Raw genomic sequence first — 26,680 nt, 5'->3', positions numbered from 1 at the left:
GCAATATCGGCAATATCCCTCCCGACAAGCTAGCCAAGTCCGCAGATGATATTATTCTTGTGATTTACACACTATGTACACATAATACATTTGGTCACATTTTATTATGAGATAAATATGAATATGGTTAACATGGTATAATAACTATTCTATAGCAAATTGGTTTTACCATGAAACTGGTAGGCACAGTATAATTCGGGATATTAAATGTTTTTTCTGATGAGCCAGAATATGGTATGGGTGGATTTTTATCTGTGCATGGTCAAAGACAATTCCTTACTTAATACTATAGCCACAAACCGTCCGACAATTAGAACAGGAACCATTTGTCACAATAAACAAATGGCTGTTGGTGGTATATCATGTTTTCCCATGCATGTGATCCATGATCCCCGACATTGCCCTGATGAATTCTCACCCTCTTGATCATATGCATTACAGATTTACAATTTACTATTATCATCAGAGTATTTACAGGATAATAATTTTCAGTGGTGTTGTGGATTTCAAGTTTTTCAAGCAGAATTTTATGTTCTACAGTAGCAAATGCTTTTTTAGATCTAGAAATAAGGCTCCAGGGATTTTGCTATGGTCCATAATCTTTATAAATAATAACAGACAGAAAGAATTTTTTTTAAATTGTCCATATCTGATTCCCTGACATTCCTTGTCAAACTGCTCGACCTGCTGGGCCTATAATTATAATTCAAAATATGAGTCAATAGTATACTTTAACTTTATTAATTATGTAAGATATAAAAATGTCTAAACATTTACATTTCATAGTGACAGACCTGAGATATTGCAGGTATTGATTGAACATGGTGCAGATATTAACAAAGGTGACTATGATGGAGATACAGCTCTTTTTTCAGCCATAGCACGAAAGAACCCTGATTGTGTGGAACTGCTACTCAAACCGCAGTATAAATGTGATGTACAAATAAGGGTAAGTAGGTGAAAGTGCATAGCCTTTGAAGTGGCAGTGGCATAGCCAGGGGGTCTGCTGCCCCCATTAGAACTCTTGCCCCTTCTTGCTCCCCCAGTAGGATGGTTGGCAATCTGATATTCAAAGATTTGCAGACTTTTGTGTACTTTTTTGTGTATTTTTGTATAATTTGGCCCCCTGAAACCATATTTAGGATGACAAAATGCCAAAAATGATTTCAAGAGGTCATAGGTCAAAAACCTTTGGTTTCAGGAAGTTCTTTCAGGGACACCCTGTATGTTGTGGGTTAGGGGTAGTAGGTGTTTGTAAAGTGCATTGAGAGATTTATTACTATAAATTACTTTGTTGTTGTATTATTATTATTATTATTATTATTGCATGGTTGGGGCGTAAAGCCCACAAACCATGTTTTCATTTTGTCGATGTGTTTAATGTATACAAAAAAGCAGACAAACAATGTACTTTTCAACAGTGAAACTTTCAGGATATATAAAGTGTGTGCTAATGATGACACCTATTAAATTTGAATTTGAGTAGACATGTACGAAAAGAGAAATAAACCCACCCAAAATTGCACTAATTTAGTGAAACAGCTCAAAGTCGCCCAATATATATGCATTGGCAACTCTGTATCCTGTGCGATCGAACCGGAGTTGGGCTACATGAGCCGGTTATGCTTAGGCAACGCCCACAGTTTACCGGTAGTATACTTCTATCTCAGACTGGTTGATGGCCAATCAATATCGATCAAGTTCGAAGTTGCACATAGTGTATCTCCGTTTGACTGGGTCGCTCTAGAGTCGTCACTGAGTGTATAGTCCTCTACTTGTCATCGCGCGCAATCGCATGCGATCATATAAGTATAATAGTGTGTTAACACCTACGCACGTTTAGAGTGTGTGTGGCTTTACACGTAAGCATGTTAAGGATGGAGGCTAATCGTGATCAAGTCGTGATCAAAGGTCAAAAGTGGCTGCCAATAAACTATGCTGTATGACTCAGCTTCTTGGGCGAATTGATATTATTTTATATCATGACGTAATAACTTTTCTGCATTGCCGTGCACGGGATGTTCTGTTATTCGGTAGATAAAAGAGAAATCGATCTTGCTCAAACCTATACAATTAACAGCTATTAACAATATCAAGGAACTTGGTACTTAAGCTTATGAATGGGACATCGTAGTGGGCGAATTGAAAGATGGGAAAGGGGTTTAAAACCTTACAGATTTCGTTATTATTTTTTTATTCTTTATTAAATGTGTTTAGGCCTACTTCAACATACCATTAGCAAAAATATTTTGTTACGTCTAATTAGCACCAAAAGCTAGCGTTTTCTAAGCCAAACCAAGTCCTTAACACTGTCATTTTATAACAAAAAGACCCTTAAACAGCTTGTTTTTGCTACTTAAAGCCATATTATAACATTTGCTGAGGAAGACGCCCTCACTGAATTTTTAAAATTCCTTTTTTACACGATTAAATTGTACTTTATTAAACCAATATACCCTGCAAAAATCAAGATTCTAGGTGCTGTAGTTTTGTCAAAATCCGAGATTTTGAATAAAACGCCGGAACCGGCGCTTTATTTTTACGATGGAATTACTAGTCGAACGCATACACGATGATCATAACACATAGTACGTACGGCGTGCGGGACGGTGATATACACCACAATGCCCGAAGGAGTGGTACGTATTGGCTTATATGTGCGCTGGTAGTAAATTCCAATTTTCTTTTGCTTTGCCGTAGTTGTTCGCTCAAAAATAAAAGGGATATATCTGACAGTAAAAGCTAACATTTTATGGCAAAGAAATGCCAATCTATTTTGTTTGAAAATGTTATAATATGGCTTTAATATTACCACGTCCGTGGCCATAAGAAACATCCACCCTACATAAATTTGGTATCGTTCGTTTGTGGGCAAATTGAAAGTTGGAAATGGGGTTAACACTGCAGTCATTTTACAACGAAAAGACTCGGGAAAATACCTCCAATACCAGCTTTTTTTGCTACTTTAATTCCCCCGTGGCATGTGGTCAAATTTTTATATTATTGAGAACACCTTTTCATGCCCCAAATTGATGAATTTTAGTCCAACATCGGGCCAGTATGTTCACTGATTGTGTTGGGTTTTGCGTTCAAAAACTCATCTCTTTTTCCTCAATGAATATTACCCAAGTAAGAAGTATGTAATGTGTATTAATGAACGATGACATTTGAGATGATGCCAGACTAATGCCGTATATAATAGGCCTATGTATGGTATAATGATCAAGTCATGTTGAGTCTAAATGGAAACTTCAGGGTCAAAGGTTTGAGTACGAACCTTTTAGCGCAGTGTATCCTTTGGCTTATATAATGTATTCTCCCAGGGGGGGCACTGGGCATTGTCAAGGGGGTAGGGCTATCATGCATGGCCATGGAGTTTCGAAAAGCTTTTGGCGGAACTGTTCCGCTTTTTAAACCTCAAAGTCGGTTAAAAAGCGGAATGTTCCGCTTTTCCCGATTTTACTACAAAATCTTTCTGGAGGCATATATTTCTATTTTTAAATGAAAATTCCTTAGAACCCGACTGGATGACTGGGCTAGATAATGGTACTCATTTAACGTGCATATGGTCAAATCAGAACACATTTTCATTCCCAAAATTGATGCATTTTGGTCGATTATCGGACCGGCCAGAATCTTATACTGATTGTGTCGGGTTTTGCATTCAAAAACTCATCTCTTTTTACTCATTGAATATTACTCGAGCAAGAAGTATGTAATGTGTATTAATGAACGATGACGTTTGAGATGATGCTGGTGCGTATATAGGCCTATGTATACGCTAACATCAAGTCATGTTTAAGTCTATGGAAGCAAACTTGGGTCAGAGGTTTGATATGAACCTTTTAGCTGTATCCTTTGGCTTTGTGTGGCCGTCAGTGGGGGTGGACTTGGGGGGGGGGAGGTTGGGTGGGGTGAGTGTGTGTATTGTATGTACATATTTCCCTTGGGATATAGGCCTACTATTTTAGTCCCAATTTGTAGTGACATCACTCTGTATGTTTAACATACTGAATTTTACATATTACTCTTATCATACAATGTATTCGTCATGAATCATGCACATTAGTAGGCCTCCCCCTCCCACATACCCAAGAGGTGGGGGTCAAAATTTGATGAATCATTGTTTTTATATTATGCATTATATTTAACAATGTTAGTCATGTAGGCCATGTTTTTTAGGCCAAAAAATAACTTTGAAGAATGTCTGTCATGTACAAAAGTATAGGAAACTCAAAACTTTAAAGCATGTTTTCTGGAAGAAGGAAGCACTTTTTATTAAAAGTGTAAAACAAGCCAGAAGCTTTGAAATGCACATTAGTACGGGATAGTACCCTCTCCCCACGTGGGCCCCCTCCCACATACCCGAAGGAGGAGGGGGGGGCAAAAATTTGATGAATCATCATTTTTATATTGCGTATTATATATATCAATTTCGGTCATGTAGGCCATGTTATTAAGCAAAAAAAAAAAAAAACTTTGAAGAATGTCTTTCATGTACAAAAGTATAGGAAACTGAACATTTAAAACCCCTTTTTGTCTCACCTGAACTTTGTTCAGGATGGGACTTAGACCCTCCCTCGGGTCCGTGGAGAACGACTGGTAATGTAGATTACATAGCATTACCCTCCCTCGGGTCCGTGGAGAACGACTGGTAATGTCGATTACATAGCATTAAAAATCAACCCAATACACGTTGAACGATTTTTTGGAAGTGAAATCTCTAACACTTCGGAACAGTCTCGGCGTGGGGAGCAGTCACTGAAATTTAGCGTTCAATATAGGAGGTGTGATTAGTGTAGTGGCATCAATTTGTGTAGAAAGAGGAATTGGTTTTTTGGCGCTGTGAATTGGTTTTGGGCGCTGTGTATTTAGAATCGGGGGTGAAGGACTATGGCATATTTTGATAGGCTATTATGTTATTATTTAGGCCTATAGTTCCATTATCCAGGCCGGACCGAACCGAGACTGTGGGACAGTCTAGATGGGACTTAGTAATCACTATTTCTGTCTGTCCGTGCGTGTGTGTGGGGGGGGGGGTGTGGATGGAGGTATGTGTGTCCGTCCGGAGCTGTATCTGGGGAACCATAAGACTTACGGCAACGCTACTTGGTGGGAGGAAGGGTATCCAAGTTTGCTCCGTTAACATTAGCTAATTTGCATAATTTATGCGAAAATCAGCGCAAATTGATATCCGAGTTTGTGGACAGACTATCTCAAGATCCGTCAGGCGCATGGAAACTAAACCTGGTGGCAGCTATGATACACATCTGCTGATCACCTGATTAGTTTTTCGACCGAAAAAGTATGCGATTTAGTTGTTAATTTGCATAATTTATGAACGCTTCTACAAATATGGTTGGAAATCTGAAGAAATCCGCCTTGTGGAGCTGTATCTGGGGATCCGTAAGAACCCTAAGCGCTATGATGATGAAACTTGGTAGGGGGTAGCATGACCAGAAGATCTCAACCTGATTCTATTTTCAGCGCAAAATATGGTAATTAAGTACCTAATTTGCATAATTTATGCATAAAATGCAAAAACCTATTTTCTCGGAGACTAGGGGTCGCACGTTCTTCAAACTTGGTGGGTGGGTGCATCTTCACTCCAGCTGCCAGACAGAACGAGTTTGTATTGGTTAGTGGGTCAAGGCCACTCGAGGTCATCTAGGGGTCATCTGAGGTCAAATTACTAAAAACTGTCGTATGGGCACAAAACTTGGTGGGTACAGTCAACATTTAGAGTCAAATTTTCGGAAGGTTATTCCGGGGTCATCCGAGGTCACCCAGGGTCATCTGAGGTCAAATTACTAAAACTGTCGTATGGGCATGAAACTTGGTGGGTACAGTCAACATTTAGAGCCAACTTTTCGGAAGGTTATTTCGGGGTCATCCAAGGTCACCCAGGGGTCATCTGAGGTCAAATTACTAAAAACTGTCGTATGGGCATGAAACTTGGTGGGTACAGTCGACATTTAGAGCCAAATTTTGGACGGTCATTTCAGGGTCATCCAAGGTCACCCAGGGGTCATCTGAAGTCAAATTACTAAAAACTGTCGTATGGGCACAAAACTTGGCGGGTACAGTCAACATTTACAGTCAAATTGTCGGTTATTCCGGGTCATCCAAGGTCACCCAGGGTCATCTGAGGTCAAATTACTAAAAACTGTCGATGGGCATGAAACTTGGTAGGTACAGTCAACATTTAGAGCCAAATTTTCACAGTCAACATTTAGAGCCAAATTTTCACTCCAGCTGCCAGACAGAACGAGTTTGTATTGGTTAGTGGGTCAAGGCCACCCGAGGTCATCTAGGGGTCATCTGAGGTCAAATTACTAAAAACTCGTATGGGCACAAAACTTGGTGGGTACAGTCAACATTTAGAGTCAAATTTTCGGAAGTTTATTCCGGGGTCATCCGAGGTCACCCAGGGGTCATCTGAGGTCAAATTTTTAAAAACTCGTATGGGCATGAAACTTGGTAAGTACAGTCAACATTTAGAGCCAAAGTTTTGAAAAGTCATTTCGGGGTCATCCAAGGTCACCCAGGGGTCATCTGAGGTCAAATTACTAAAAACTGTCGTATGGGCATGAAACTTGGTGGGTACAGTCAACATTTTAGAGCCAAATTTTTGGAAGGTCATTTCGGGGTCATCCAAGGTCACCTAGGGGGTCGTCTGAGCTCATTTTTTTAAAAACTCGTATGGGCATGAAACTTGGTGAGTACATTCAACATTTAGAGTCAAATTTTTGGAAAGTCATTTCAGGGTCATCCAAGGTCACCCATGGGTCACGGACATCTGAGGTCAAATTACTAAAAACCGTTGTATGGGCATGAAACTTGGTGGGTACAGTCAACATTTAGAGCTAAATTTTTGGAATGTCATTTCGGGGTCACCCAGGGGTTATCTGAGGTCAAAATACTAAAAACTGTCGTATGGGCATGAAACTTGGTGGGTACAGTCACTATTTTGAGCCAAATTTTTGGAAGGTCATTTTGGGGTCACCCAGGGGTCATCTGATGTCAAACTACTTAAACTGTCGTATGGGTATGAAACTTGGTGAGTACAGTCAACATTTAGAGTCACATGTTTGAAAAGTCATTTCGGGGTCATCCAAGGTCACCCAGTGGTCATCTGAGGTCAAATCATTCAAAACTGTTGTGTGGGCATGAAACTTGATGGGTACAGTCACCATTTTGAGCCAAATTTTTGGAGGTCATTTTGGGGTCATCCAAGGTCACCCAGGGGTCATCTGAGGTCAAATTATTCAAAACTGTTGTATGGGCATGAAACTTGGTGGGTACAGTCAACATTTAGAGCCAAATTTTTGGAAGGTCATTTTGGGGTCACCCAGGGGTCATCTGAGGTCAAATATTTAAAAACTGTCATATGGGCATTGAACTTGGTGGGTATAGTCAACATTTAGAGTCAAATTTACGAAAGGTCATTTCAGGGACATCGAGGTCATCCCGGGGTCATCTGAGGTCAACTTAGCAAAAACTGTCATATGGGCATGAAACTTGGTGGGTACAGTCAACATTTAGAGCCAAGTTTTTGGAAGGTCATTTTGGGGTTACCCAGGGGTCAAATTTCTAAAAACTGGGCATGAAACTTGGGAGGTATAGTCAACATTTAGAGCCAAATTTTTGGAAGGCCATCCGGGGTCACCCAAGGGTCATCTGAGGTCAAATTACTCAAAACTGTCGTATGGGCATGAAACTGGGTGGGTACAGTCAACATTTAGAGCCAAATTTTTGGAAGGCCATACAGGGTCACCCAAGGGTCATCTGAGGTCAAATTACTAAAAACTCGTATGGGCATGAAACTGGGTGGGTGCAGTCAACATTTAGAACCAAATTTTTGAAAGGTCATTTTGGGGTCATCTGTGTTCACCCAGGGGGTCATCTGAGGTCAAATTACTAAAAACTGTCGTATGGGCATGAAACTTGTTGGGTACAATCAACATTTAGAGCCAAATTTTGGAAGGTCATTTGGGGGTCATTTAGAGCCAATTTTTGGAATGCCATCCAGGGTCACTACCAAAAACTTTTGTATGGGCATGGAACTTGATGGGTACAGTCAACTTTTAAAACCAAATTTTTGAAGGTCATTTTGGGGTCATTCGGGTCACCTGAGGTCAAATTACTAAAAAATGTCGTATGGGCATGAAACTTGGCGGGTACAGTCAACATTGAGGCAAACATTTGGAAGGTCATGTTGGGGTCATCCAGGGTCACCCAGGGGTCATCTGAGGTCAAATTAACAAAAACTTGAATGGGCATGAAACTTGGTGGGTCAACATTTAGAGCAGACAATTTTTTAGATTTTGAAGGTCATTTCGAGATAACCAGAGGTCATCTGAGGTCAAATTAATAAAAAACTGTCCCATGGGCATAAAACTTGGTGGGTACAGTCATCAGCCAGGTAATCATGAAAAACTGTAGCCTTTCTACGTACCTCAGTGTGAAAATCGATAGAACTCTGGTCTATTTTAAGTTGTAGGGATTATATACTGCCAATGGAGCAATATATATTCTTGGGGAAAATGAAGAGGGACAAACCTTGCAATCATTTATTATCAACAGATATACAAAAAAACAATACACAGGACTTGGAGTGTTTTCAAATTTTAGTTCATAACATAACCATTATGGTCTTAATTACATGCACATGTAACCGGAATTAAGCATCACATGACTACTACATAGCATCAAGTTACTTGCAATGCTTCCCCGGGAATGCTTCATGAAATAGATATTAATATAATTGATTCTATGGGTGCACGATAAATAATTCAATTATTGAAATGTCGAACTTGAATTAACCTGTTCGTAGATGGCTAGCACTTTCATGAAAAACATACGCAGGGTTAATTGCAGCACTCACCCTCTCCAGGATGGGAACAGGGTGTTCAAATGCGGTGACCAGTGTGCGTTTTTCACCTCATCCAACCATGCAAGGTTCTGAACAGAAACAATATACAACCAACTACAACCAGACAAACTTTTCAAACAATACCACTCTCCATCTAACACCAATATCACCTGAGAACCACACAAACCGAGAACCACGAAAGCTGAAAACCGCGAAAGCCGAGAACCGCTCTAGTTATTATTATTATTATTATTATTATTATTATTATATGTTTGTTATTACAGAATAAAAAGGACTTGAATGCAGTGGAGTATGCAATTGTTAAAAGCACATCAGAAGTATGTACTTTGGTCTTGAACTCAGAAAGTTTCCAACCTTCTCAAACAGACAGATCTGGATTCAATGCTCTCCATACTGCAGCCAAAAAAGGGAATGCCAGGTATGTAACAATAAGAAAGCAGCTTTGCAGTCCCAACCATAGCATTGTCCATGAATAATTATTAAAGCATGCGTATGAACTTGAAGCATATGGAGGGGTGAGCTATGGAGAATTAAACTCAGCAGATAACTAATAGGATGTGCAGTGCTTGTGCATCTGAGGGGGGATACACCCTCCAATTAAAAACATTTTAATTTGATGTACGGCCATATTTACACTATTACAGGTTATTATAGGCCTATATTATATCTAGGCACATTTTGTGTGGTTACAAGGCAGACTATTTTGGGGCCTTTTTTTTTTACCCCTATAGGGTTTTTATCCTTTTTGGATCTTGGGGATGTGGGACATGTCAAATATCTTGGCAGGCCATATAATAGGTAAACTGGCTCTTGATAAATATTGGGAGTAATTTCAGGAAGGCTACGATTGAAGTTACGTAATGGTGTACCTAACAGGCATGGTGCAAATAGTGTAGGGCTTACTGATGAGTAGAGCCAGGCAACAAAAACAATTGAAAAAATGGATTTATGCAGCGGTCACTCAAAGCAATAATAAGTGATTTGCATAAAGAATAGATTCAGTCCTATTTAAATGTTAGTTTCACTGATATCTACTGATAGCTATTGTCCCCTTTTAATTTTGAGCCAACCAAATATATGGTAAAATAAAGGAAATTGCTATTTCATTCCAGCGCCGACAATGCATGTATTAGCTAACAGATCGTATTATTATCATGATTATTGACGGAGCTTCATGAACGCAGCTGGGATGTACAAACAAGACATAAGATGAATGATGATATGCACACAGTTTATACGTCAAGACTTGAGACAAATAGCGATATGCACAGTTTTTATGTTGACTTATTCAATGATGCACACCTGTACGCGATGTGTTTAGCCATCACTCGATTGGTGAACTCAGAATAAAACCTAAAATTTTAAGTTGAAAACCTGACCATCAATTGAAAATTTTGACCTTTCATATTGAAGATATACATTTTTTCCCAAAAAGACCTATTTTTTTTTTTTTTTGGTGTTTGGGGAAAAAAATCTATATCTTCACTACGAAAAGTCAAAATTCTCATCCGATGGAAGGCGTTTCATCCCAGCTACATACACTTTAAGTACATATCATTAGATTTATACAATTTACTTCGAGGACCGTTAAATTTCAAAAATATCAATTTTTAATCATTTGCCATAAAATGTGTATTATATCGTGAATTTAAAAAAATCAAAATTATTTGATAACAAAAGGACATTCCTCGTTTTCAAAATGCAATTTGATATGTCTGATGTGCTCTCAGGTCCCACAATAAATATGTGAACATGTCGCTATCCCAGTCCTTAAAGCACTTCAGGGTTAGTCTTTCCCATTGTATTTTAGAACACCATTGGGCAATACAATCACGCAAAAAGTAGAAATTCAAGAAAAATTTATGGTGTTGCTGTAGAGCAAATCACTTATTATGGCTTTAACAGCGGATCAAATAATTTATTTATTAATTAATTGCAGATAACAAGTAAATGTTACAATAAAAGCCATATGGGGGATAATTGTTGTATTTTTATAATAGGGCTGACACCAATATGAACATTTGTGCGGTCCCAAGTTCATAGCCATAGGCTCATGCATTTTTTTACAGGTGGCCTCGATCAAATTCCATATTTAGATTTGGGCGATTGCCAGGACAAGGTGATACATTTCTGATAGGCATTTTTGTTTGAAATGTATACCTATTGTGAATCTTACTGTCTTACAGACAAGACAAGAAGGAAATAGTTTATTTACTATACCCCATACTTCTCTTGAAGTCTTGTGTTGTATTCTGTTTAATATTGGCATTATTATACACAATTCAATTTTAATTATATGCTTACATTTTGCCATAATTTCACTTAATCAAGAATTTATTGCACAATTGAACACAGACCCAATAAGTCTCATTTGTGAATGTAGCGATCGAAAAAATTGGGGTTTTTATGCCTTTTTGGTCAAAAAAGTTCCAAATTTTGGAAAAAAATCCACTTTTTCAAAATCTGCCCACCAGTCCAAAAAAGGTCCAAATTTTGAAAAAAAAGGGTCAATTTTTTCAAAATCAGCCCCCCCCCATAAATCCTGGTTACGGGCCTGATTGAACATGTCTTCCACTTCATGTTAAAAATGTGACAACTCTTCGTAGAGGTAGCAGCACAAACCTCAAATTCTGTTGGTTTGCGAGCTAGAAAGTGGGGCAAAATTTCGATTGGTTACGATAGTTCATACTCGCCCTTGGATTATAGGTTGACAAATAAAGCCAGCTTTAATGACAAAAGTTAAAATTTTGAATGTAACCATAATATAATGTTATTTTATAGGGCTGTTGCCATTATCCTGCAAAAAGCACCCAACATTGTTAACAATAAGAAAGATGATGGCTGGACAGCTCTCCATCTTGCAGCTGGAAATGACAACTATGAAACCATAGTCCTGATTTTAAGTCAGGTAAGTTTGATCAAAAATTGATATATTTTTAGGTTGTCCAAAGGGAGAGTTTGTATCCTCCAGCATATCCGCCAAACATTATTTTGTATAATGGTAAGTCTTATGGTTAAAATTTTGTCTAATATGAACATTTCATCACCCATTTCCAACCATTATAATTTTTTATTATGTTTAGATGAATCCAAGTGCGTGAAAATATTGGATGCAACACATAATAATGATAAAATTGATGCTTTACGCCAATAGTTATTGGTCTTGCTATGAGTTTTAAAATATTGGACTCGACTACGTCTCATCCAATATTTTTAAATTCATAGCTCGACCAATAAATATGGGCTCAATCGATCCAATTTTATATCAAACTTGGGTCATAGCTGCACTTAGGGAACCTTCATATAATGATGGTTTGTAAAAGATTTTGTAAAAACTCATGGCTCACCAATGCATTGTACTTGAAGTCATATTGTAACATTTGCAGAGGAGGACACCCACAATTTTGTTTACACAATTGTAATTACACTGCCATACCCTGCAAAAATCAAGACTTTAGGTGCTGCCGTATAGTTTTGTCAAAATCTGAGATTTTGAATAAAGCGCAGGAACTGTTGTTTAATTATTATGATGGAAATATTAGTCGAGGTCATAACACAGTACATACATGTTGATACACACATCAAAGGACCGTGCCGTAGCACGACCGATGGAGCGATACGCATTGGCGATCGACATCGGCGCTGGGTAGTAAATTCCAATTTTCTTTGCTTTACCTGAGTTGTTTCGGCTCAAAATTAAAAGGGAACATATCTCTGACAGGAAAAGCTAACATTTTATACAAGTAATACTGATCTATTTTTTATGGATATGTTACAATATGGCTTTAATCCATCCAATTTTATATCAAACATGAGACATAGCTGTACTACGGAAACTTACATGTAATGGCCAAACTTTGGTCATCATAGGTGCACTACAAGAGCTTTAATGGTAGTGTTCAAGGTCACATTAATCAGGTCATTTGAAGTAAACTCATAAAATATACTAATTGTTGGGGTGATCTGTACTTGTTTCTGCTCAAAATGGAAATTTTCATGACCAGTACTAAAGAGTTAATTTCGTAGAATTAAATCATATATTAAACTACAAATTTTCAAAACCTGATGAAATTTTTCGTAAATTGATTATGTGAATATGCAAATTAGGCAAGATCAAATGTCAAAAAGTCAAATTAGAGTAGAAGCGGGATAGCATTTTACAACGGTATTCACAACAATAAGTAAGTGTTTAGCGGGTTTGCCATTGTACAAGTTGGGAACTGTAAAGCTTTCATCAGGAGTATAGCTCTGACTTCTAAATTCTTGTCCTGAAGAAGTCTGAGCTACTGCTGACGAAAGCTTGACAGTTCCAAACGCTATAAAACTTACTAATTGTTAGAGTAGAAGAAACATTTGTAAATTGCCCAAAAAATTGATGGTTAAGAACTTAAGAAGAAACATTTGAGCTCTTTTTATTCTAAAATATTGTATGGGCATATAGGTGTGCAACTTAATGCGGAGACATATTTGTACATTTTTACTTTATCTATGGACTCAAAAGGCAATCAAAAGGGTTTTTTTTTTGGGGGGGGGATCTCCAGAATGGTCAATATCTGTTTGTAAACATTAGAACCTTAAGTCTAGAAACACTATATTCCCTTTTCATATCCAAATTTTGGAAACAAACTATATAATTGTATTTTTGTGTTGATTTATATTTTTCCTGAATCAATACATTTTGCGTAAAAAATGCTATTGATGTATGTACAATCTTTTAAAATTAATTGGGTTATTAAATTAAAGTATGTATAAAATCTCAATTTTCTAACATTTTTCTGAACAGAGTCTGTAGCCTCAACTTTACCCCCAAGTTGACTAACAACACACTATATACACATTTTACAATGGGCTACCTTTTTAAACTGTAATAAGTTTTCCTTCAAAAAGATTCAAATATACAAAATCTTATCAGTCAATATAAATCATCAAAATTACTGCAAGTCATAACTCATAAGATAAATAAAACAAGATGACTTTCTTGGGTCCAAAAAATGTGTTTTCAATTGGCAAGAAGACATAACTTGTTATCCAGAGTTTGATTTCAGCAACACATTTTTAAATGTAGTTATTACACAATGTTGGATCACCTGATGTCTTTGGATTAAAAAAAACCAGTAGGTTTGAAATAGGCTGTGGTCTAGTCATTTTTATGGGTTATAATATTAGAAATTAAGGGGAATTGTCATCTTTCTTAGACAAATGGGCATACCAGATAAACCACTGCATAGTTCACTGAATTAGAGGATGATGTACAATGGATTAGCCCTAACCGCCCTGAAGGCTACAAAGTGCAACAGGCTGTGTGGCTCACCTTCAGCGTGTAGAGCAATACATATATCCCACCAAACGCTCCTTGGTGCATACGGTAAAATCAGGCCCATGATGATCAAAAAGTGACCACCAGAAATTTGGCAAAACACAATGGGGTGTGTGTACAAGGTTGTTTGGCTATTTATGTACTTATTATAGCACTAGTCCGACGATCCAGGAGGTATATTTGGAGACGATATGGCACCATTGTTTGCCGCCCGGATGCCATAACTGACAATAAATATTTTGATGTTTTTAATATAGTGGCGCATATGATACATTTTATTGTGTACATGCACTAGTTCCAGTGAACAAACTATGAAGGCAACACATTTTTGTTTCATTATTTATGCTTTTCCAACAGAAACATTGTGATATCAATGCAAGGAGTAATGCTGGAGCAACACCACTTCACACAGCCGTTACTAATGGGTATGTCAGAATAGTAGAGAAGTTGCTGGAAAAGGGAGCAGATATGAATGCTCAAGACAAAGATGGCGATACCAGTTTGCATCTGGCATGTATGCTGATTAACCGACCCTCATTAATGCAACAGGTAAGATGTAGGCCCTATAGTTCTTGTACCTGATTAATCTGGGCTGTATATGGAGGCATTTCAACAGTACATTCATTTAGTAAGAAAAGGTTGTTGAACTTTGCACAGATATGATCAAGTTCAAAATTACTCAAAACTGTTCAAATCCAAGGTGAAAATAAATGGGATATGGGCCATTCAGGCTCATTACTGGCCTACTGTAACCCATTGAGATTAAAAATCACAACGCTACACTGTTTATCCTGAACCATAGCCAGTCACCATATTGTATGTAATTATACCCTGGAAATAGAATGGTGAACCAGAACAGGGTTTTTTTGGCAATCTGAGGTCAGAATTTGAGCTATTATGTTGGATATTGAAACAAAAGTGAGTTCTGTGGGTAGACTAAAGTAACTCCGTGACTAATTTCCCTAACTGAGTCCTGGTAGAAAAGCTCTTATTTTGTCCCTTGTTCAAACCCTACACCGTCGTAATCCTTGGCAATAAAGATTCAAAAACAGTATACTTTTACCTATCTATGATGTTATGGGCAAAAGAGTAACATAGTAATGTCATAGGTCTAATTTTGCCCCTAAGGAGGCAAAAATAAAATATGCTCTGATTTTGATGAAAATTATCTGCAAGAATTATTATGATTTTAACTATCCAGGGTGCTTTCTTTATCTAGGTAACACAGTAATATTGTTAAGGTTTTTTTAAATGGAATAGGACTCAACAACTCAATGGGTTTTGTCCTATTTTGATGTGTTACCAAGGTAACAAAACAGCATTCATATCGTAAACTATTTTTGTTCTGATTTATCATGAAAAGACAAATAATTTGAGACCCTTTTCATCAAATTTTGAGCAACTTTCATTTTCGCCCATGTAGGGCCAAAATTAGACCTATGACATCACAATGTTAACAACTAAAATCACTAATTCAAGAAATTGAAGAAAACAGATTTTTTATGCTATCTTCAGTACATAGCACACGACAAAAGGTATGCAGGTCCTGTTCAATCATGTACTTTAATTTTTAACAAGGACCGTTGGTAACTGTAGCGGTCGCTGTGGGACAAGGAATTCAATTTTGCAGTTATGGTGTCTTTGACCGGGGTCTTTGAAGCAGGTTTAAGTTCGACCCCTATTTTGACCTGTAACCCCTCTGTGAGCTTAACCTTTGAGGGCGCTCATCTTGAAATAATGCCAGAAAGGGTATTTCCATCCACACCAAAAAGAAATCAAAATTTGAAAAATTGTGTTCGGAAACCAATTTCGGACACTTTTGATGTCCAAACGATTTTCGGAAAAAGCGTCTTGACATCAAAAGTGTTCGGAAACCGATTTCGGACACTTTTGATTCCAAACAATTTTCAGGGAAAAAGCGTCTTGACATAGAAAGTGTTCGGACACCGATTCCGGACACTTTTGATGTCCAAACAATATTTGGGGAAAAAGCGTCTTGACATCAAAAGTGTTCGAAGCCGATTTCGGACACATTTGATGTCCAAACGATTTTCAGGAAAAATCGTCTTGACATCAAAAGTGTTCGGACACCGATTCCGGACACTTTTGATGTCCAAACGATTTTCGGGAAAAAGCGTCTTGACATCAAAAGTGTTCGAAACCGATTTCGACACTTTTAATGTCCAAACGATTTTCGGGAAAAAGCGTCTTGACATCAAAAGTGTTCGGACACCGATTCCGGACACTTTTGATGTCCAAACGATTTTCGGGAAAAAGCGTCTTGACATCAAAAGTGTTCGGCCACCGATTTCGGACACTTTTAATGTCCAAACGATTTTCGGGAAAAAAGCGCCTTGACATCGAAAGTGTTCAGAAACCAATTTCGGACACTTTTGATGTCCAAACAATTTTCGGGAAAAAAGCGCCTTGACCTCAAAAGTTTTCGGAAACAGATTTCGGACCCTTTTTGTGTTCCAAACGATTTTCGGGAAAAAAGCGCCTTGACATCAAAAGTGTTAAATCCCTAATTTCCTTAATTCTTGTCAATTTCCTTAATTCACCTGAATTTCCCTCAATTTCCTTAATTCTCTTCAATTTCCTTAACTTCCTCAATTTCCCTCATTTTCCCAAAGTTCCCTTAACTTCCCTCTATTTTCCCTTAATTCCCCTCAATTCCCCTCAATTTCCCTTAATTTCCCTTAATTGCCCACAATTTCAATTAATTCACCTGAATTTTCCTCAATTTTCCTTAATTTTCCCAAAATTGCCCTTAATTTTCCCCCATTCCCCTCAATTTCCCCAAATTTCCCTTAATTCTTGTCAATTTCCCTTAATTGCCCACATGATTTCAATTGTCTCGAGACAGCAGGAAAGCACAACAACGCAAAGAATAGACTCCGCATTGCCCCCACGATCATGAGGACCATTTAATACACATAAGCTTATTTATAATAATTTCACAATCTCATAGAAATTAAGACTATATTGAGATAATAACAGATTTCATATCAATTAAACAAATTATATACATTGAGATGATTAATTGCAGCAAGCATTTGGAATTATTTATCATCTTCATATAAATCAATAAATACACAAATTATTGGAAAAATGTGTACAGGCTGGACAAACAAAAGTTGACTTCTGAATCACATTTAACCAAATTTCATCTTAAGCAAATCTTAAGCATATCTTAAACAGATACATCTTTGGATCAAACAGAGGATTGGATTGGAAAACAGCATTTTTAACCGCAATTAAATAATTAGAAATCTCCAAAAGAATAAACAATGCCAACACTAGCAAACGAACATTTTGTATTCAGCAAGATACGGCATCAATGCTTAAACCATTTACTGATATATAATCCACTGGTATTGACAACCAAGTAAATAAAGATACTCCAAATAAGCAACAAAGCATTTATAACCCTGGTATAAAAACGCAGCAGAAAGGGAGGAAAGCATGAAGGCAACCAATAGCCCACTATAAAACGCAGTAGAAAGTGGAGACAATCTACTGACGAGATTCTTCAGGTTTCAAGAAACTCCGTAACACATTCAAACACCATAAAACGCAGTAGAAAGTGGAGACAATCCACCGACGAGATTCTTCAGGTTTCGAAGAAACTCCGTAACACATTCAAACACCATAAAACGCAGTAGAAAGTGGAGACAATCTACAGACGAGATTCTTCAGGTTTTGAAGAAAATCCTTAACACATCCAGGCACCATTAAACGCTAGTAGAAAGTGGAGACAATCTACTGACGAGATTCTTCAGGTTTCAAGAAACTCCGTAACACATTCAAACACCATAAAACGTAGTAGAAAGTGGAGACAATCTACAGACGAGATTCTTCAGGTTTTGAAGAAAATCCTTAACACATCCAGTCACCATAAAACGCAGTAGAAAGTGGAGACAATCTACCGACGAGATTCTTCAGGTTTTGAAGAAACTCCATAACACATTCAAACACCATAAAACGCAGTAGAAAGTGGAGACAATCTACAGACGAGATTCTTCAGGTTTCAAGAAACTCCAGAACACATTCAAACACCATAAAACGCAGTAGAAAGTGGAGACAATCTACAGACGAGATTCTTCAGGTTTTGAAGAAAATCCTTAACACATCCAGGCACCATTAAACGCAGTAGAAAGTGGAGACAATCTACAGACGAGATTCTTCAGGTTTCAAGAAACTCCGTAACACATTCAAACACCATAAAACGCAGTAGAAAGTGGACAATCTACAGACGAGATTCTTCAGGTTTGAAGAAAATCCGTAACACATCCAGGCACCATTAAACGCAGTAGAAAGTGGCGACAATGTACTGAGGAGAGTCTTCAGGTTTCGAAGAAACTTCGTAACACATTCAAACACCATAAAACGCAGTAGAAAGTGGAGACAATCTACAGACGAGATTCTTCAGGTTTTGAAGAAAATCCTTAACACATCCAAGCACCATAAAACGCAGTAGAAAGTGGAGACAATCTACCGACGAGATTCTTCAGGTTTTGAAGAAACTCCATAACACATTCAAACACCATACAATGCGTAGTAGAAAGTGGAGACAATCTACAGACGAGATTCTTCAGGTTTCAAGAAACTCCGTAACACATTCAAACACCATAAAACGCAGTAGAAAGTGGAGACAATCTACAGACGAGATTCTTCAGGTTTTGAAGAAACTCCATACAAAGCATTCATTCCCTTCTATAAAACAGTAGAAAGTGGAGACAATCTACTAATGATATTCTTCAAGATTTCAAGAAATTCCATACAAAGCCTCTATTTTTAAGCGTAAAGCAGCATATTTGGACATACCATTTTATTGGAGTATCTTTAACCATATTTAGTTACTGAATCACCCTTCCAGCTTTTGGGAGGGTGGGTGGGATTTTTTGTTCTATCAAGATCGAAGGAACAATTGCAAGTGCATCACTAGGAGAACTATGGACATAACAAAGGAATTAAAAAATAAGACGGAGACCTGAATGGCTGCACACCACTAAAGTGACAGCTGACTGGACAGAAAAACTGAGCTTGTTGCTATAACAACATAACAACAACCCCTAAATTAAAACTGACTTGACCAGGAGACCAAAACACTTTAAGTGTACTTGAGAATGCTCAAGTGGGAATAAGAGGATAAGCCTCTACACCTAGATGCACATGACAGCCTAATGTCCCCTGCTGCTGAGACAATCTAGTTTTTAAAAGATTTGCAACTTTAAAAAACGGAATTAATTCACCTGAATTTCCCTCAATTTCCCTTAATTTTCCCAAAATTGCCCTTAATTTCCCCCATTTCCCTCGATTTCCCCAAATTTCCCTTAATTCTTGTCAATTTCCCTTAATTCACCTGAATTTCCCTCAACTTCCCTTAATTCTCTTCAATTTCGCTCAATTTTCCCAATTTTCCCTCCATTTCCCCTCATTTTCCCAAATTTCCCTTAACTTCCCTCTATTTTCCCAAATTTTCCCCAATTTCCCTTAATTCTTGTCAATTTCCCTTAATTCACCTGAATTTCCCTCAAATTCCTTAATTCTCTTCAATTTCCTTAACTTCCCTCAATGTTCCCAATTTTCCCTCAATTTCCCTCATTTTCCCAAATTTCCTTAACTTCCTCTATTTTCCCAAATTTCCCTCAATTCTTGTCAATTTCCCTTAATTCACCTGAATTTCCCTTAATTCTCTTCAATTTTCCCAAATTTCCCTTAATTCCCCTCAATTTTCCCCAATTCCCCTCATTTTCCCTTAATTGCCCACAATTTCAATTAACTCACCTGAATTTCCCCAATGCAAATAATGCCAGAAGAGTATTTGCATCCAAAATATCTAAATTTCAAAATGCAGAAAATTGTTGAAAATCGTAATGCCCTTTAATGACCTAATTAGCATATTTCGGGATGAAACTCTTTTTCCAGTATGGGGCGGTATAGGCCCTCCCCTCACCAAGTACCATAGCCATGCGACAAACGATGTTGACATAACAGCATTATTTAGCGTTTGTTACAAGCGTTTGTTACTAACGGACAGACTAACGGAGAGACATGGTGACTTATAGAGCTGCTACCCGCAGCTAAAAAGCATGCATAACTTGAAGTGCAATTATATGGAATATTGGCAAAAGTCGGAAATTGCACATTTCATGTGACTTGCATATTCCAAAATATCTGGACAACTAGGGGTCAATTTTTATATAATAAAAAGCAAAATACTCAGAAACATTTCTACTTTAGCATACATAAACTGTAACCGCTCCTAACTCCAACAGTTGTGCTTTTCAGGGGTTCACACCACCAAAGTTTATCATGCCTATAGTGCCAAATTTGCATAAAATTTGCGAAATATTCAATAAATTATACAGCCCTTTTTAAACAGGCACACGCTCCCCGGTATCAAAAAAAGAGAGAAGAGAAATTGGAGAAATAGAGGAGAGAAACGCCTGTGTGCATGCGATTTTGACCATTTCAGCTCTAAAAAACATTAGGCATGCTTCACGCGAATTTGTTTCATTTAACTTCTATGTTATATTTACATGTTTCATTTCTTAATTCACCAAGAAATTCACACCCCTGGTTGCTTAAGTTCTGTATATCAACGATTCGATATTGGTACAAGAATGTGTTCTTGCCCAAATTTGAGGAAAAAATGGAAAATTTACTAAACCAATTCTTTTACTTATTCTTTATGGTCCATCACCTGTCACTTGGTAGTCTTGTAACATGTCTAATGGCGCTACCCATGACCTCTTTAATTCGAATTAACTAATTCAATATTACAGACTGATTATTGTACTACAAATGTTTGGTTTTTTTAATTAATTTCAGCTTGAAAGTGATGGAGATGCTGAGAAAAAGAAAACAGACAATATAGCCATTGCTGTTGTGCTAGTGCAGAAAGGAGCTAAAGTTGACATTGAAAACCAATCTGAAAAACTGCTTTTGATATCCTGAAGGATCACCATGTGGAGGCAATGTTAAGTAGACATTGCAGCTGCCAATACTAAAGGTAAAATTATTTATTTCAGGAATATATATTTGTATCATTATGGCTTTGGCCACAGGCAATTGTATGATATTTACATATGCATTATGTGATTATCTCGAGACATCAGGAAAACACAACAAAGCAATGAATAGACCGGGTGAATAGACTCGGCATTGCCCCCACGATCATGAGAAACATTTATAACTATTCAACAAGTTTATAGCCATTAAGACATAAATATATTTGAGATAAATAATGATAGATTTCATAGCTATTTTATAGCAATTAAGACATAAATATAAATTGAGATAATTAATGACAAAAAGCATATTAAATTCATACAGGCTGGACATGCAAAACTTGACTTCGTCAGATCACATTTAACCAAATGTTATCTTAAGCAAAATCAGATACCTCTTTGGATCAAACAGTGATTCGGAAATGCTGGCAAGATTCTTTAGGATTTAAACAAACTCCATACAAAACATTTATTTACCATACAAAAAGCGTAGAGCAGCTGAATTGAGCATTAACTTTTATTGAAGCATCTTTGACAATTTTGAGTTAACTATAACCCTTCCAGCTACTGGGAGGGTGGGTGGAATATTTTGGTCCAGTATGATCGGAGGAGCAATTGCAAGTGCCTCACTAAGAAAGGTATGGACACAACAAAAGAATGGAAATAAAACAGGAGAACTGATTGGCTGTGTTATGGTATCGACTATATTGTATATTCATGTAAGGTCAGAGTTCACGTAATAAAAGGTCTCTTTACGCTACCACAACATGGAGGCATCGCTGTGGTTAATTTTCCTCGAAAAATAGCAGCAAATTTTTGAGGAAATTTCGGTATTTAGCAGCACAAAATGCCGGACGCGAATGAAGCTGGCGATGGGGCAGCTGCCGTGATGCAGTGAAGATGATCGGTGGTGTCAAACCGCTAGCGCAGCCCACTATTTCCAACGGGATCATAGACGATTGGAAACTGTGGAAGCAAGCTTGGGACATTATGTTATCGCCTCGCATGACTAAACAAACAGCCAGCGGACTATCAAACAGCCGTGTTTCTAAATGTAATTGGTCCACAAGGGCTTAAGGTCTATAATAGCTTTGAACTTAAGGAAAATTCTAGGGATCTGGCAAGCATCCTTCAGCATTTCCATGCATACGCCTATAGGCGAAGTGAATGAAACCTATGAGCGTTATATTTTCAATCAGCGTGTGCAGAAAGCTGATGAAAATTTTGAGACATATTTAGCATCCTTACGAGTTTTGGCCAAGACTTGTAGTTTTGAACCTCTTACAGATTCGCTAATACGCGACAGAATTGTGTTAGGAATCCTGAAGGATGATGCCAGGAAATTATTATTGCAAGAACGCGGTCTCACCCTGGCCAAAGCCATTAGCATTTGCAAATCGTGTGAAGCAGCAGAAACTCAAGCAAAAGCTTTTAAAGAACCGTAGCACCCACAGCCATCAACAAAGTTGCCAGAAATTTCAGAAAATCTTCTGGCACAAAGCCAAAACCTAGAAATCAAGCAACAGCTAAAAGGCTAGGCCCAGAGCGAGACTGCTGGTATTGCGGTAACAAACACATTAGAGATAAAAGTGTGTGCCCCGCCCTTGGTAAAACATGTAAAAAGTGTGGCTTAAAAGATCACTTTGCCAAAATGTGCAAACAAGCCTTGGATAAGCCCTATGCAGCAGGTACTACTAGTAAGAAAAAAGTAAATGCAATTCACGAGAATTATGAATATGATAGTGATTCTAGTAGTACAGAATACATCTCCATGGTTAATGTACATGTAAATAGTGTCAAATCTAACATGGATCTGGCTGACATGTTAATTAATGACAAAACCACAGTCGCATTCCAGTTAGATAATGGTGCGGAGTGCAATATCCTCCCACGACAGCATATTGACAATGAAACAGCGCAAATGATTGTCAATCAAGAGACTACGCCACGCATGTGGAATAAGACCACGCTGACCGCAACAGGCAAATGCAGACTAAAATTACGCAATCCAAAAAACCAACGCAAATACTCTGTAGAGTTTAAGGTGGTTGACACACCTGGGCTGCAGCCATTGCTCGGGCGCGTATCGTGTCAACAAATGGGTTTGATAACTGTGAACCATGATCAGTTTGACAGTACAGTCTCAGCAGTACAAGCACCGGTACTGAAACCTGAAGACAATTATGCAAGCGCCTTTGATGGTCAGCTTGGTAGTATTCCCGTGAAGTGCATCTCGAGACTGATGCCAGCGAGAGTCGCTTCTATTTTGCCGCCTGCTCGCCATCGCACGCAATGAAAGCAAGAGTTAAGAAAGAACTTAATGATCTCGTGGAAAAGCAAGTAATCGCGCCAGTTCCGCCTGAAGAGCCAGCACAGTGGGTTAGTCAGCTTGTAGTTGCGGAAAAGAAGAATGGTAGCTTACGCGTGTGCATTGACCCGCGACCCCTGAATGAAGCACTTAAACGTGTGCACTACCAGCTACCTACTCTGGATGATATACTCCCTGACCTAGCACAAGCAAAACTTTTCTCCAAGCTGGACCTCAGCAACGATTCTGGCAGTTAAGTTTGATGACGAGTCGTCACTGTTGACATGCTTCAACACACCCTTCGCAGGTATAGATGGCGCCGCCTCCCATTTGGTCTCTGCATATCATCAGAAATCTTTCAAAGTCGCCTACATGCTGCACTGGAAGGATTACCCGTGTAATCTGTGTGGCAGATGACATTGTCGATATGGCACAGGTGACGATGATGTAACCGCACTCAAGAACCACGATGCAAATCTTAAGAGCCTTCTGGAACGCTGCACAGCGCTAGACATCAAGATGAACAAAAGCAAGTCAGTGTTCAGAACCACAGACATTCCATTTCTGGGACACAGAGTGACAAACCACGGACTGCGAGCTGACCCAGATAAAGTTGAAGCAGTTCTGAACATGCCGACACCCACAGACGCACAGGGTGTGCAGCGCTTAGTTGGATTTGTCAACTATTTGAGCAGATATTTACCAAGTCTGTCAGACACGCTGGAGCCAATACGCCAGTTAGCTAGACCTGATGTCCCATGGCACTGGACACACGCGACAGCAGGAAGCACTGGATCGCCAAAGACTCTTTGTAACTGCTGCACCAGTGTTAGCTTATTATGACCCAGCCAAAGAACTAACAATTCAGTGTGACGCGAGCGCAAAGGTCTCGGGCCGCATTGCTGCAAAACGAACGCCCCATAGCGCACGCCAGCCGCAGCAATTACGGACACTGAATCCAGATATGCCTCCATCGAGAAGGAAATGCTAGCCGTCGATTTCTCTCTCGTACACTTTCACCAGTATACTTTTGGTCGCCATACCAGAGTCATCAGTGACCATACGCCTTGGGAGGTCATCGGCACAAAGCCCCGCGTAGAAGCCCCCAAGAGACTACAGGGCATGATGCTTCGCTTACAGAAATATGACTTTGACATTACCCACCAAGCAGGCAAATTCATGTACCTCGCTGACACTCTCTCCAGAGCGCTCATCAGCAACACACCCCAAGATAGCCACGACTTTCAAGAAGTGAATGTCGAAGTTACTTGCCGATACGCCGAGGATCGCCTTGAGCAAATCCGCAAAGAACGTAATAAGATGAGTCGCTGCAACTCCTCAAAGAAACAATCATGAACGGATGGCCAGAGAACCGCGAGACTTCAATGCCAGAACAATTGACACCATACTTCAGCTTCAGAGAAGAGCTTGTTGTGCAAGATGGATTGGTGTTTAAGGGAAACAGAGTGGTCATTCCACAGAAACTACGGAGTGACATGAAGCTGAAACTACACTCTTCGCATCTGGGTGTTGACGGTTGTCTGCGTCGTGCACGTGAATGTATCTTCTGGCCGGGAATGTCTAGCGAGATCAAGCAGTACATCGCAACTTGCGATATTTGTCGCACTTATGAGAGCAGCCAGCAGAAAGAGACTCTCATGAATCATGAAACACCATCCAGACCATGGGAACGTGTTGGTACTGATCTGTTTTCATGGAATGGAAATGACTTTCTGGTAACTGTGGACTACTATAGCAATTTCTGGGAAATAGACCCTCTAACTGACACCTCAAGTAGCACAGTAGTCAAGAAACTCAAAGGGCATTTTGCCAGATATGGATGCCCAACTCAAGTGGTCAGTGACAATGGCCCGCAGTACACAGAAACTTTCAGGAAGTTCGCGCACGATTGGGACTTTGAACATTTAACATCTTCCCCAGGCAACAGCCAAGCCAATGGCAAAGCCGAATCCGCTGTCAAGACAGCGAAGCGAATCCTGACCAAGTCTGCCAAAGCAGGAACTGACCAGTATCTTGCTCTCCTCGATCACCGAAACACACCTTCGCAAGGTCTTACAACAAGCCCCTTCAAGACAACGCCTGATGAGCCGACGACGCTTAACGCTGCTGCCAACATCTGCCAATCTCCTACAGCCAAGAGTTGTGAATGAGAAAGACAATATCAAGAAAAACAAGACAAACAAGCTGAACATTTCAATAAATCAGCAAAGGATTTGAAACCCTTGGCAACAGGTGACGTTGTCCGTATGAAGCCATTAGTACGCTGCAACAGAACCTGGGAGAAAGCAGTTGTCTCTGAACGCCTGGACGAAAGATCATACCTAGTGGAAACAGAGAAAGGGAGCTACAGGCGCAATAGAGTGCATCTTCGCAAATCGCAAGAAAATCCGCCTCTAGTCATGCCCAAACTGCCACTGAAAAAGAAAACGACTGTTAATGATCACAAAACAACAAAGACAACGACAGACAACACGTTGAAAACAACAGCGAAAGATTTACACGCCGAAAACGCATACACAAACAGCTTAAAGACGACACGCCGAAAAACGCAGACACAAACAGCGAAAGACGACACGCCGAAAAACGCATACACAAACAGTGAAAGACGACACGCCGAAAACGCATACACAAACAGCGAAAGACAAGACACCAAAACGCAAAACAGCAAAGGACAATTACTGCATAAGGGCAGGATGCAGGTTGCGCCACCGGAACATCTTAAAGACTATGTACAATAAGAGAATAACTGCATGTAGTCAATGAAAACACATTGACATTTTAAACATTTATGTTTCTAGCACAAATCAAAACAAGAAGTTTTGAAAGTAAACAAGAAGTTTTGAAAGTTATTCAAATGTATCCAAATTCCAAAACAAGAAGTTTTGAGAGTGGTTCAAGTGTATCCAAATTCCAAAACAAGAAGTTTTGAAAGTTGTTCAAGTGTATCCAAATTCCAAAACAAGAAGTTTTGAGAGTTAAAGTGTATCCAAATTCCAAAACAAGAAGTTTTGAAAGTTGTTAAAATGTATCCAAAACAAGAAGCATTGAGATACATTCTGCTAAGGACTATTTGACTTTACTTAAAAGAAAGCTAAAATTTTGCATAAAATCATGCAAGTGAA

General features: G+C 38.8%; 1 protein-coding gene across 1 annotated transcript in view; it reads left to right on the top strand.

Moving 5' to 3' along the window:
• The window catches only part of LOC140171367 (uncharacterized), a 29,758-nt gene that overhangs the window by 1,682 nt on the left and 1,396 nt on the right, over window positions 1–26,680 (top strand). Inside the window, exons 2-6 of the mRNA XM_072194606.1 lie at window positions 787–949; window positions 9,160–9,314; window positions 11,678–11,804; window positions 14,571–14,762; window positions 21,051–21,231. Of these exons, the coding sequence (XP_072050707.1) occupies window positions 787–949; window positions 9,160–9,314; window positions 11,678–11,804; window positions 14,571–14,762; window positions 21,051–21,176 (763 nt within the window). The 3' untranslated portion in view covers window positions 21,177–21,231. The remainder of the gene's footprint in view (window positions 1–786; window positions 950–9,159; window positions 9,315–11,677; window positions 11,805–14,570; window positions 14,763–21,050; window positions 21,232–26,680) is intronic.

The sequence above is a fragment of the Amphiura filiformis genome, chromosome 15, assembly GCF_039555335.1.
Source record: "Amphiura filiformis chromosome 15, Afil_fr2py, whole genome shotgun sequence".
NCBI classification, from domain to species: Eukaryota; Metazoa; Echinodermata; class Ophiuroidea; order Amphilepidida; family Amphiuridae; genus Amphiura; species Amphiura filiformis.
This window is presented reverse-complemented; position numbering and strand designations above follow the sequence as displayed.